The sequence below is a fragment of the Aotus nancymaae genome, unplaced genomic scaffold, assembly GCF_030222135.1.
Source record: "Aotus nancymaae isolate 86718 unplaced genomic scaffold, 86718_ANA_hifiasm-v0.15.2.pri h1tg000011l, whole genome shotgun sequence".
NCBI lineage: Eukaryota > Metazoa > Chordata > Mammalia > Primates > Aotidae > Aotus > Aotus nancymaae.
In genome coordinates, this window is record NW_026988422.1 from 373,780 (window position 1) to 386,734 (window position 12,955).

General features: G+C 39.9%; 1 protein-coding gene across 1 annotated transcript; it reads right to left on the bottom strand.

Moving 5' to 3' along the window:
• Positions 1 to 507: 507 nt before the first annotated feature.
• Positions 508 to 12,955, bottom strand: CPOX (coproporphyrinogen oxidase). Its single transcript, XM_012477136.2, has 7 exons — positions 12,307 to 12,955; positions 10,389 to 10,532; positions 10,005 to 10,115; positions 8,045 to 8,186; positions 5,428 to 5,646; positions 2,489 to 2,593; positions 508 to 1,854 (listed from the first exon to the last, which is right to left on the bottom strand). The coding sequence occupies exons 1-7, from the start codon at positions 12,857 to 12,859 to the stop codon at positions 1,767 to 1,769; spliced, it is 1,362 nt and encodes a 453-aa protein (XP_012332559.2). The 5' UTR covers positions 12,860 to 12,955; the 3' UTR covers positions 508 to 1,766.

Sequence of the window (12,955 nt, forward strand, 5' to 3'; positions counted from 1 at the left end):
GGCATTAGTATAGCTGACCCTTGAACAACACAGGTTTGAACTGCAGAGTTTTTCTTCTTCGCAGATTTTCTTCCACCTCTGCCACCCTTGAGAGAGCAAGATCAATTCTTCCTTACTACTCCCACTAAGCCTGCCCAACGTGAAGACAATGAGGATGAAGACCTTTACGATGATTCACTTTCACCTAATGAATAGCAAATATATCTTCTTTCTTACAATTTCCTTAATAACATTTTCATTTGTCTAGCTCGTAAGAAGAGTATGTAATACATATAACATAAAACGTGTGAATTGGCTGTTTATGTTATTGGTAAGGCTACCAGTCAACAGTAGGCTAATAGTGGTTAAGTTTTGGCGGAGTCAAAAGTTGCACAAGGATTTGAGCCTGTGCGCGGTAATAAGGAGTTGGCGTCCCAGCTCTAATATCGTTCAAGGGCCAACTGTAGTAAGAAATATTTGTGTTTTCCTATATTATCCTGGCAACAAAAATACATAAATATTTATTGGTCTTATTTCACAATCAAATTTATTAGCAGATCTGTTTAAGACATTGAAGAGTTCATACATTTTCCAGCCCTAAAAAGGCCACATGCAATCACATACATTCAACATGTTCCAAGATAGTGTTTAATAATATATATGAGATGCTGTTCCTTATAAACTGTAATATATTATGAAACAAATAAAATAATACATTCCTATTATTATATAAACAAAGAAGTGATATATTAAGAATCCTATTGTGATTTTCTCTTAAGAGCAAAGAGCTGCAGAATCTCTAATATAAAAAAGAGGACATTTTTAATGTGTCCATTTTGCTAAGAAATGTGTGTATGAAATGCCTGTAAGTTTCTCGTATTATGTATATTTGCTTTAAATAAGGAAATCATTTCTCATTTCACTTTCCAGATGAGAAACATGCCTAATTCATGACATCTCTAGGACTGTTCTCAGTCTCAACTTCCACATAGAGATGTCTGAAACAGAAAATTTAAGTATCAGAATTCAGGGATATAAGCTTTCACATTCAAAAATGCAGAGAATCCCAACATTAACAAACTATGGTTCCACAAAAATCAAAATTACAACTCAGACATCTCTTAAATAATAGTAATGTCACTTTAGAGTTTACAAACTACAGAAATAACTGAATTATAACACATGCAGAGATTAAGAATATTTCAAGTGCTTCTAAATACCTATTATAAAAATGTATATCTACTTTACAATATTATGTTCTCTGGAAAAAGATATATAAAGATTACATCAGAGACTTCAGTAATGACAAAATAAAATTTTTACCTTCAAGGTGCATTCTAAAATTATTATGAAGTCTCAACTTCACTGAATTAATAAAAATAAAATGTATCTCATGACAGATTTTTGTGGCAGAAGTGAAAACTTTAAAAAATACATGAAACAAAAACAAGATGAGAAATTTCCTGATACATATAATACTATTTATATTCCCTTATCTTGATACTTGGAAACTCAATGTCCTATTTTGTAAACTAGTCATATAAAATGATGCTAAATGTATAAATGAGGTTTAATCAACTGACGGACAATCTTCCATCTCACCATTCATCACTGACAGCATCTAAAACATGTTACCATCTGCCCACAAGGCAGGGTGCAGCGTGGAGAAGACCGGGGCACTAAGGCACAGGTAACTAACTGCCACACGGTGGCAACAGTGCCAGCCAGTGGCATGGGGAGCACACATCTTCTGCCCTCCAAACTCCTGCACGGCCACTCTGCCTGCATCAACACACCCAGTCCCTTGGATGACGTAGAACTTCCAGAATTTCAGCTTCTTTGGAATTCTCTGAGGGTGAATGCATGTACTCCCATCTATGCATGTCCAAAACAAAAGCAAAAAAATCATAGAAAATGACACACATACCTCTTTACTTAAAATAAATTAAAAATAAAATCCTAAGAATTAAAAAAAGTGTTATACTTCTTTGTCTCTACTGTGCCTGATGTGCCTTGTACCAACTAGACATTTAAAAAAAACTATATGCTAAACAAATAGTTTCTTAATAACTCTTGAGTATGCTTTGGCTAGTATTAATATCCCAGAACCAAAATACGCTTTTAATATAAACCAGGGTTTCATAAAGTGTAGAACCTCAGATGACCCACGGGCAAACTTTCTTTAGCTTAATACTTACGCATACCTCTTCCCAGAAAAACAAATAGGCAGGGAAGGTCCATCTCGCCTGCTAGCCACCAGAACCCAGCCTGTATTCTCTCTCCCTCTAGTCCTCCTTGCCCTCACAGAGCTGTGGCATTCACCCTGTCGCTGCTTAAAATACCCAGTTTGATTTGCCTTAATTATTTGACTGTGATTTTCTTATAAAATCAGCAAAGTCAAAACTAACAAAGACTTAGGTACAATATCTGCAGTGTCAACTTTCCTATTTTGTGGGTGTTTGGGATTCGGCAGTGGAGGGGTAACAACTACCATGAGTCATCTCCTTACCGGGCAGTTAGAGGTAAAGACATCAAGATGCTTTCAATTCTGGATCCTGGAGTGAACAGGCCAAACTTTGTGCCCCTGTCATACAGCAGATTAAATTCTACATACCTGTCATAAATACAGCAAATAACATTGAGGGCCAGCTCAATAAAATCTTAAGACTAACCCATAACAAATACTTAAAAAGGGGTGGGTTCTTCCCCCCAGTTCCCATCAGCTGGAACTGGCACAGAGGACACCGGCCTACAGCCCATTGAGAGCTCTCCATCTGGACAGGCAGAAATAAAAGGGTATTCTACCCAACAAACAATAGAATATACATTCTGCCCCAACACAGAGCAGTTACAATACAAGGTTATGTTTTCCCATAAATAAACAGAATTGACACACAGCTGAGAAGTTTAAGACACAACAACAATTAAGAAAAAGAAATGGCATCCCTTTTCAAGATAACCCAGCTCCTTCTGGCCTTCTCATAGTCTGGGATGTTTCAGAGCCAAAGATTTCATTTCACTGCCTATAACTCACAAGTACTACTACTAAGATGGTGTAAAACCTATGCGTCTGAAAGGCCAACTACAGCTAACGAGAATTTATTAATAACAGATTAAGATATTCTATATATTCTTTCTTAAAGTAGTTAATTTCATTAATAAGCAGTCATATAATTCAGTCTCTGCAGATTAACAGTAATCATAATAAAAGGTAGTGTTGAGTTGCAGCTTTAGCATCAACTAAAACTTGGTTCAGTGTATTAACTGCCATAGTCAAAGCTAGACTCCATCCAGCTTAAAAACCTCTATCTGCCTTTAACATAGGATGTAAAAGGGTCTCCCTCTCCAATTTCAAAAGGATCAAAAGAATTTAGAATGATTCATAAATCTGAAAAGTTCAATAAACAGTGCCCCTTTCAGATCATTTCTTATCTTATTCAGAAATTACTCCCTTGGTCTAAACTTCACTCACATATTCTTATTTACCTACTGGTTACTGTCTTGATGCCCATCTATAGCAAAAGATTCTCTAGATTCCCACAATACTTTAATTTTTAAAAAGCACCTTTTTATGTGGAACTTGTCAAAAGCCCTGCGAAAGTGTAAAGAATTTTATCTATGGCTCCCTTTCTAATTCTCACCATTTATCATTGACTTTTATGTACAAATAACTATTTAATACTTTCTTATGTCTGTTTCAAAAGATAATTTAAGTGAATCTTCTGAATCCTTTGCTAAGCCCACGGGAAATAATTCCATCTTTCGGCTACCTTTTTCACCTGATTTTACCTTTCTGAAACAGGTAACTGGTCAGGACTGCAGTATTAGAAACCAAAGAGAGCTTTGATAGTTCTAGGAAAGAGCTGGGGTTATCCTAGGCCCCAGAGTTTATTGCCATCTTAAGGTCCAGAGATAAGGGAGGCAGAAAGAAGCTGTCTTTGAAGAACAGTCACACACCATACCATAGAAAATTAATCTAACATCCCACACTTCTGCCTATCTCATGACACCAGACATGCAATAACACACACACAGTGACTTTCAGAATGACCTGCCATCAAGCAATGTAAAACAAAACCACAAAACAAACCATTACTCCTGTCTATGAAGTTTTAAAGGATTTACCTAATTAGTATTCACAAAATCTGCCAGCTTTGCCTATGAAATCCTGTGCAAAACTAGAACACTTTACTTTGCACAGAGTTCTAAATTGTCCTCTTAGGTATGTCTACCCACTGAACTGTGAGGCTCTTTTTGGCAGGTTCATGTTATGGCCACCTGGTAGCCAAGATAGTGCCTCATCTCAGGGGCCCAAAAATGAATATCAAGTGAAAGAAGGAAAGAGTGGTAGAGGTATATTCAAGAAATTATGGAAACGAACAAAAAAAACACATGTTCAAAAATAGATTCATTCTTTAAGAAATTTCTAAAAAAAAATTATTCTCATGTTTTTCAAGTTAATAAATGGGAAGCAGATAGCAGAGGCAGTCATAAGGATATACACAAATGTTTCTCTTTAGACTTGGAATGTTATTTAGGTTGACCTCTTGATGGCAAAAGCTTTACCTCCTTAGTACCCAAAGCTTCATTTGCCTGACACAGAATTAACATCAGTAAGAAAATCCATTTTACAGCCATGTTCCAGTAGGACACAGGTATTTAAGGTGGTAATGAGACACTGATCGGGGCCAGCAGGCTGTATAACTTGGACTGGATTTACAAGTACACCGGCAGCTGGAGATAACCTCAGGCTGGACACCCACTGAGCTCACCAGGCTCACTGCACAGAGCAGGGCGGCTACAGTGAGCATCACGGTAAGAATCACAAACCTGCTTCGACTGCTTAGCTTTAGACACTACACAGACTACAAGTTCTGAAGTCATTTTGACCCAGTTCCACATCTGAGACCTTATATTTACCAGCTGTGTTTCTTGGGCAACAGATTAACTTTGTGAAAAAAGATGATGACACCTATCTTACAGGTTTGATGGAAAACATCAGATACAAAATGCTTAACATAGAGGCTGGCAGAATTTCTGAAATTATTTCCGTTAAAATAACTTCGGTAAAATCTTTAAGATTAATGAAAAAAGGTATGATTCCAAATTTAAAAAGCAGCAAAGACATTAAATGATGCCCACATCTTGACATAAGGCTGGAGAGAATTACTAGAAGACTAACTAAAAGAAATCAGCAGAATTAAATTCAGCAAGTACTTAACTACATAAGCCTACTATGAGTCTCTAATGTATAGATGAATTAAACTTTGCTATATTTATAATACAACTTTATACAATGTCTTTTAATTCATTTAATATTCATCTAGCTATGAAAAGAAATTAACACAATGATTACAAAGTATCTGACAACACAACACTCGCTATTATTAAGAGCTGCTCCACCTCCCCCAGTTATGCCATGAAAGAATTCATTCTCCAGTCACTTACCGTCCTCTTCTGAGCTGCTGCCACAGCTTCTCCTGGGGGGTGAATGAGTCATCACAGTGCTTCTTCACAAGGGGAATATAAGAAGGCACTACAGCCTTGGCACAGCTCTGTACAAAGCGAAACACCTCCTCCTTGGAGGGAGAGTCAAGATCGTCAAAAAAGATACCACCGATGCCCCGCCGCTCTCCACGATGGGCTATAAAGAAGTAATCATCACACCTGGAAAACACAGCGGGGCCAAACCAGGGATCAGATGGAAAAAGGAGACATGAAAATCAATGTGAGCTTTTCAGGTTACAGCACTAACCTCAACTAATCTCAGCATAGTGCCCTTACCTGCTGTCCAACTATGAAAATGAAATGAGGACTTTAGACAGTTTTTTGCAGATACCACCCATGTAGAAAATGCTTATCCGCTTATCTTCAAAGCAACCAGACAACTGAACACAAGTCTATGTAAAGGATGTGAACTCTAAGAACTTTAGTGAAAAGAGAAACACTCCAATATTGATACTATATTTCTTGGAACAAGTGATGCTGCTCCCTTCAGAAGCACTGCTGCTTTTGTAGGAGGCAGGAAGACAGGAATCTTCCACTAACGATACCAACCATGTTGCAAATCCAAGCTCTCTTGAGTTCTCTACTCACCAAAGGAAGGTACTATAAACAATCTCTCAGGTTTTCTTCAGCAATAAAATTTGATGGTTCTATAGCATGAACAACAGAGCAAAAAGCTGGCGGAAAAAAAAGTTCAGAGAACAGTTTTTATTCTTTCATATGTCATATCAGACATGTGAAAGCTTACCCTGTGAGGCAGCACATAAAACTATTCACCTGTTCTTGAGTCTCCTCCCCTGTGTCTACTAGAACAGGTGTCTTAAGAAGCCATTTCCTAAATGCTAAACTTGTAAAATAGTTCACATCCTAGAAGTAGTTCTTTCGATAATCTCTGCATAAAGGTCCCTAAATGGAAAAATGTGTTCAAACAAAAACTAACAGTTATGTAAAAGGTCACCTTAAATACAGCTTCAATTGCTTAAAAAACAACAAAAAGCAACAGCTGCAAATCCCTAGAACTAACGCATTAGAATTCACCTCAACTGTGACTTGTTGGCTTTCCTTATGTGCACATTTTATTAACAAGGTCTAAAAAAGTATATCCTGAGCAAGGTTGTAAAGTCAGCTCTTAACCCAAGTTATACTATTTCAAAACATCTCTTCAAAAAATTATAAAATTAAGTGATCTATTAAACACTTATTTCCTAGTAGGTGTTCCATGGCTTATAATAGAATAGCTGAAACTGTATACTTTATAAATGAAAGGAACTTATTTCTTATAGTTATGGAAGCTGAGAAGTCCAAGGTTGAGGGGCTTCATCTAATGTGAGCGTTCTTTCCAGTGGGGTCTCTGAAGAGTCCTGAGGCAGCGCACAGAATCACATGGTGAGGGGCTGATCATGCTAGCTCAGGTCTCTTAAAAAGCCACCAGTCCCACTCCCATGATTTAATCCATTAATCTATGAATGGATTAATCCATCAGTCAGGGCTCTGCCCAATCACCTTCTAAAGGACCCAGCTTTTAATACTGCCACATTGGGGGTTAAATTTCAACATGAGTTTTAGAGAGCACAAATATTCAAACCAAAGCACTTATACTAAAAACTTCTTAACTAGCTAGCACCCTAGATATTTTATTACCTAATACTGCTTAAAGTCATCTCAGTTAATAGCTAGAGAAAGGAACCAAAAAAAGAGAACTGTCTACTCTATCAGTCCTCCTGGAAGGATGCTAACTTCTGCAAGAGAGACGAAAAATCAAATAAAAGACCCGTATCTGCATGCATCCGTGGCTGTGCAGTTTTCAGTAGCAACGTTAAATCGAGAGGAGAATATTCAAATGTTTCATCTTTTCTGAGGATTTTAAAGCTGAACTCCATGCTTTTGCATAAATATTAACATTTCACAACTATTAGCTCTAAAAACAAAGCAAAAAGACAAAAACTCTTTCTGTTCTTCCTTTTTCAAGAATGACAATTAGCTCTAAGCAGAATCGAGTATTTTACTCGGATTCCAAACTATTTGTGCCAAGATTCCATTTGATAGATAACAAATATTCTGGGTCTTCCCACAACTTTTTTCTGTTTTCTTATTTTACCACTAGAATTTCTTTACCAGATTTTCCAATTCTTCTTTCCCCTTGGCCAAAATCTCTGGTATGCTGGCATCTCCCTCCAGCAGTTCTCCAACGCTTCCCATGCCCTTACACGCTCCCAAGTCAACATCAGGATAATTCTCATTTGGAATGAGAATTTAACATCCCACTCTAGATTAAAAAGCCTCTCGTTCTCAAGCATAGATCACCTTATAGTTTACAGTCTACCATTCTAAATCATTTGGAATAAAAAGATGTTACTACTCAATGTATATTATAATATTCCTAAGTAAATAATTTAATAAAAACACTTAAAATTGGTATTCTAATTCTTCTGATGAGCAAAGTAAAAAAAAAAAAAAAAAGTCCCATTTTCACATGTAGAAGAAGATATTTAGTTACAGTGGCCTTCAGAAGGAATGGAATGTAATTTTGGGGTCATGAAAGTTCAGTTCTTTTACCTACCATTTTTTAAATTTGGGGTAGAGATCTGAACCATGCTGGTCACAAGCCTCCTTTAGAGTTCTGTGAAAATGGACAGCGTCTTCTTGGTTCAGGTATGTTGGGGTGAGGTCACATCCACCACCAAACCACCACTGCTTATTACCTACAAAATCAAGACATGGGATTCTAATGTGGACTCTGAGATTCAGCATCAGTGGCTATATTAGGAAATTTAATTTAGCAGCTTAATTTATTAAGCATAAAATGGATGACAATAAAAAAACATTTTAACTGATTTTAGCTCTGAAGACCAGTAAGGCCCAGGCAGAACAAAACAGGTAAAAGCAGCTGGGTGCAGTGGCTCATGCTTGTAATCTCAGCACTTTGGGAGGCCGAGGCAGGCGGATCACCTGAGGGAGTTCGAGACCAGCCTGGCCTACGTGGTGAAACCTTGTCTCTACTAAAAATACAAAAATTAGCCAGGCACGGTGGCAGGAATCTATTATCCCAGCTACTTGGAAGGCTGAGGCAGGAGAATCGCTTGAACCAAGGAGGTGAAGGTTGCAGTGAGCCAAGATTAAGCCGTTGCACTCCAGCCTGGGCGACAAGAATAAGACTCCGTCACACACACAAAAAAATAAATAAATAAATAATAATAATAATGATAAACAACAGAACAACAACAAAAAAGTAAAAGCAGAAAGGAAGAAAGTAAAAGGCAGGAGAGTGGAACTCGCAAGGAATGATATGCAGGGCAGTGAATGATAAAACAGCGTACTGGTGGATCAGGAAGTAGACTGCAACTCTAGCTGTATATGAGAATCATATGAGGAGCTTAAAATAGCTCTTCTGAGCACCATTAAAAAAAAAACAAAAAACCACACATCTCTGGCCTAGGAATCTGTAGTTTATAAAAGCTCCCCAGGAGATTCTCACACTCCTTGTATTAAGAACCACTGCCACCCCTCCCCTTTCCTAGAAAGAGTCAAAACACTTGCTGACGCAACTTACCACTTGAGAATAACTGTTTCATGTGCTCACAGGTGTATGAGTTGTCAATACCAGATATCAATTTTAAACATAAAAGGTTGAACAAAACTGAATGACTTCAAAATGAAAAGTTAAAGCAGTAACTTCAAACGCCTTCACCTACAGAGACACCAACAGGAGTAGGCGTGGCACTGCACAGGTGCTCTGAAACATGGCATCAGATAAGAAACAGGCTGGGACTACAAAGTACATGCACAGGGCGCATAATCAACTGCATCCCATTTTAACCAACTGCTGATGCACTAGTGACTAGCAAAGCTATGTACGTGTAAAATACTTTCCCAGAACAAGTTCTCAATTTTAACTTAACCTCATACATAAGGTGTTCCTTCAGATGTAATGAATTTATATTTGCAAAGAACCCTAGGTGCACCCTGAAGTTCAGGTTCATTAAATCATTCCTTATATGTTGGAGGAAATACGGGAAGGTCAGAGTCAATCAATATTCTTCTTTTTTTTTTTTTTTCTGAGACGGAGTCTCTGTCACCTAGGCTGGAGTGCAGTGGCACAATCTCTGCTAACTGCAACCTCCGCTTCCCAGGTTCAAGTGAATCTTCTACCTCAGACTCCTGAGTAGCTGGGACTACAGGCACGTGCCACCACGCCCAACTAATTTTTTGTATTTTTAGTAGAGATGGGGTTTCGTCATGTAGGCTAGGCTGGTCTCGAACTCCTGACCTCAAGTGATCCGCCCGCCTCAGCCTCCCAAAGTGCTGGGATTACAGGTGTGAGCCACCGTGCCCAGCCCCATCTCACTTGTCATGTCTTGTGCATAATTCATTGCACTTGCCAAGAAATCACCTTTATATGCCTCCTGAAAGACCCAGTTAAGACTATTTACTCTTCTCACTTTTAGATGTCATGCCCTCTTATCTGTTTTAAAAGGCACATTTTGCACAATAGTACTTTCCACAGCTCCTGAGATCCTTACCATCGGCTTCTTCTACTTCAAAGTATCTGTAGTTGAAATGGATAGTAGGAGCATGAGGATTCTTGGGGTGGATAACAGAGCTCACCCCCAAAGCACAAAATGGCAATTTACCTGGAAAGCAAAATACGAGTAGTGAGCTATATTCAGTTACCCCGAATATATGTTTCAAGTCATATATTGACTTGAAACAATCTCACTCTAATATGACTTCTAAGTCAGTTTTAAAAAGCTGCTTTTTAATTTGCCTCTTAAAGGAATTGTCGACATGTGGCATATGAACCCAAATGGGTTTTTTCAGAAGCAATATTTATTTTATAAATAAAACTTGTGGGCAAAATAAGGTTTGCAGGGACCAGTAAAGACTATCAAGATTGTCTGATTTACCATCTTTACTCTTCAGAACTTTTCCTCTGCTTCTCATTTGTTTTGCTGCTTCCTCAGAAAGATTTCCACGAACAACAGAAATGCTCACCCCAGCCTTTTCGAAAACGCGCCCATCTTGAAGTACACAGCTGATGCCGCCACCTCCTGTGTATAGAAATGTAAAATAAGGAGAGAATGTAAGAGAATGTGCAAAACTGAAAGCAACCCTTGCATGAAGATGGTTATTTTCCTCCTGTTTCCCAAATCTTTTATATCAGTGTATTTATTATTTTATGTACAATAAAATTAGATAACTGGCTTAACTTTATGACATACGCTATTAATATTGGGCACATACTGGACCTTCTTATATCACTAAACGGAGTATTTCTTCAACATTCTCCTGCCATCATCTAAAATCAATCCCTGGAATATTCTCCCTTCAAATACTACTGTTCAGAACGGCATCCAACAGTTATGATATATGAGAGAAGCTAAGGTAAAAAACAGGAATGGGTAGACATGAAGGGTGTACTATTATTACTGAATTTAAGAGATCAATATTGTTTCAAAAATTTCTCAGTGTGCTGCCTGCCTTTTAATTTGATTTACAGGCAATTAAGAAACAGTTGATATTCAAACTCTGAAAAAATTCAGAACCTTAAAATGAGTGAGACGCACATTAGTATTCAGGTGTATGAGCCTTACTACTCATTTTTTTCTTAAGGTACTAGAGTCACTGCAAGGGCACTGTTTCATCAAATTTCATGTTTGGCTTGTTTTATTTCTAAGAACATTTAGAGCTGGATTGGACGTAAGATGATCCTGTACAACTCTCATATATCCCAATGAGAAAACTGAGGACCAGAGAGGCAAAACATCTTATCCAAGATCTAACTGCTGACAAGTGGCTGAAACAATCTGTCTAAATGCTGTCTGTTTCAGACAATATTCTAAGCACTTCACATATATTCTATCCACATACATGTGTAGTATGAGGATTAAATGAGATGAAATATATATACGTGTATTTCATAGATGGGAAAACAGCTATAAAAGAATAACCTCTAAGGGTCACACAGCTAGTCTAGTTCTTGAGGCTGTGTCCTGGTTCAGTGGTCTTTGCTTGAAAACATTACAAGATAGAAAACTAGACTCAACTTCATTCAGTATAGATGTGGCAGTATCACAGATCAACATCTGCTAGTGAGAAGCTGCTGTTGTATTTCCCGCTAGGAAAAGTCAGGAATCCTTCAAGTTTCCACTCAAGATGTGGGGTTTCACTGTATGGGCAACAACATGTCATGAATGTATGCCTCTATGAGAACTGGGTTTTGATGCCCAAGTATTTTGCCATTGAAAGGGAAGATTTTCCTAGCAGGAAACCTGATGGGTGCACTTGGTAGCGCTACTGAGAAACCAATCAAATATATCTTGTGCAATAGTAAAAAGAAGTGGGAAGAGTCTGACACAATGACACCCTAGCTGGAGGAGTTTAGCTGACACTTAGCGAGCAGGAGATGAGTTGTTTCCATCTCCTAAAAAGGAAACAGGGCAAATTCACCCAGAGAAAGAGATGAAATGTGTTTCATAATCTACTGAAATTTATGTTCAATAGCAAACTTTGGACATCTAAGCTTGTTAGTTGCAAATACCACTTAAGATTTCTACAAAAAAATGCTGCTATGGAATTGCAAAGATTTTGAAATGCAGTACTCGAGTGACAGCTGATCCGTGTCCACACCTGCAAGCAGAAGGCTGGTGACTCTTTCAGCGTCCCTCTTTTTATCGGCAGCCTCTAACCAAGCAGCCTCTCTGTGGTTACCCGCTACCTAGTACCCTATCCCGTATCGTGAACTATTATGTTTTCTGTCTGCAACCTGCCACCTGACCTTTTTTCCCCTAGTCTCCACCTTCCGCTAGTGGCCGGCTTCCTTACCTTCCTTCCTCTCCCACCGGTCCACAGAAAAGCTGGCGCCCCCGTCTACCTGTGCCAGAGCCTGGCACACCTGCGCCTGGGTCTCCAGGATCAGCAGCTCCATCTTGGTCTTCATGTCGGCCGGCCTCCTTCGCAGCTCGCCCAGGTCGGTCACAGGCGAGGCCATGAAGCAGCTGCAGCGGCGGGCCAGCTCATCCTCCTCCTCCGGCCTCCCCAGCGAAGGTTCCCGCGTCCCCGAGCTCTTGGACACCATCTCCGCCCGCTGCACATGCCCGAAGGCGGCGGCGGCCAGCCCCACCACGCCCGCCAGCGCCGCGGCCAGCCCTGTCCCCCGCCAGGTGCCGCCTCTCGCCGGCGGGACGTGCCCCAGCCCGCGGCTCTGCTCCGTACCAGCCGGGCCAGGGGGCCGGCAGACGCGTCTGGCTGCGCTGCGCGGGGAACCGGCGCAGAGCCCTCCACAGCCGCGCTGGGACCAGGCGCGGAGCCCTCCGCAGCCGCCCCGCGCCGCGCGCCAGCAGGGGCCCGCGCTCAGCCTGCCCAGCTGCAAGGCCATACTCCCGCGCAGTCACCCCGGGCAGTGCCTGGATCCCAGAGTCCGGCCTCAGAATCCCCCGGGAGTCCCGAGCCCGCGAGCCGCGCAGGCAGACAG

What these genes read in the sequence shown, in the direction of transcription:
- CPOX (XM_012477136.2), bottom strand. Translation starts at nt 12,859, where the DNA reads ATGGCCTTGCAGCTGGGCAGGCTGAGCGCGGGCCCCTGCTGGCGCGCG. An exon ending in TGAAGTAGAAGAAGCCGATG is followed by an intron (nt 8,187 to 10,004) that starts GTAAGGATCTCA and finishes TTGATTTTGTAG; the next exon opens with GTAATAAGCAGTGGTGGTTT. An exon ending in TCTTTACCTCTAACTGCCCG is followed by an intron (nt 1,855 to 2,488) that starts GTAAGGAGATGA and finishes GGACATGCATAG; the next exon opens with ATGGGAGTACATGCATTCAC.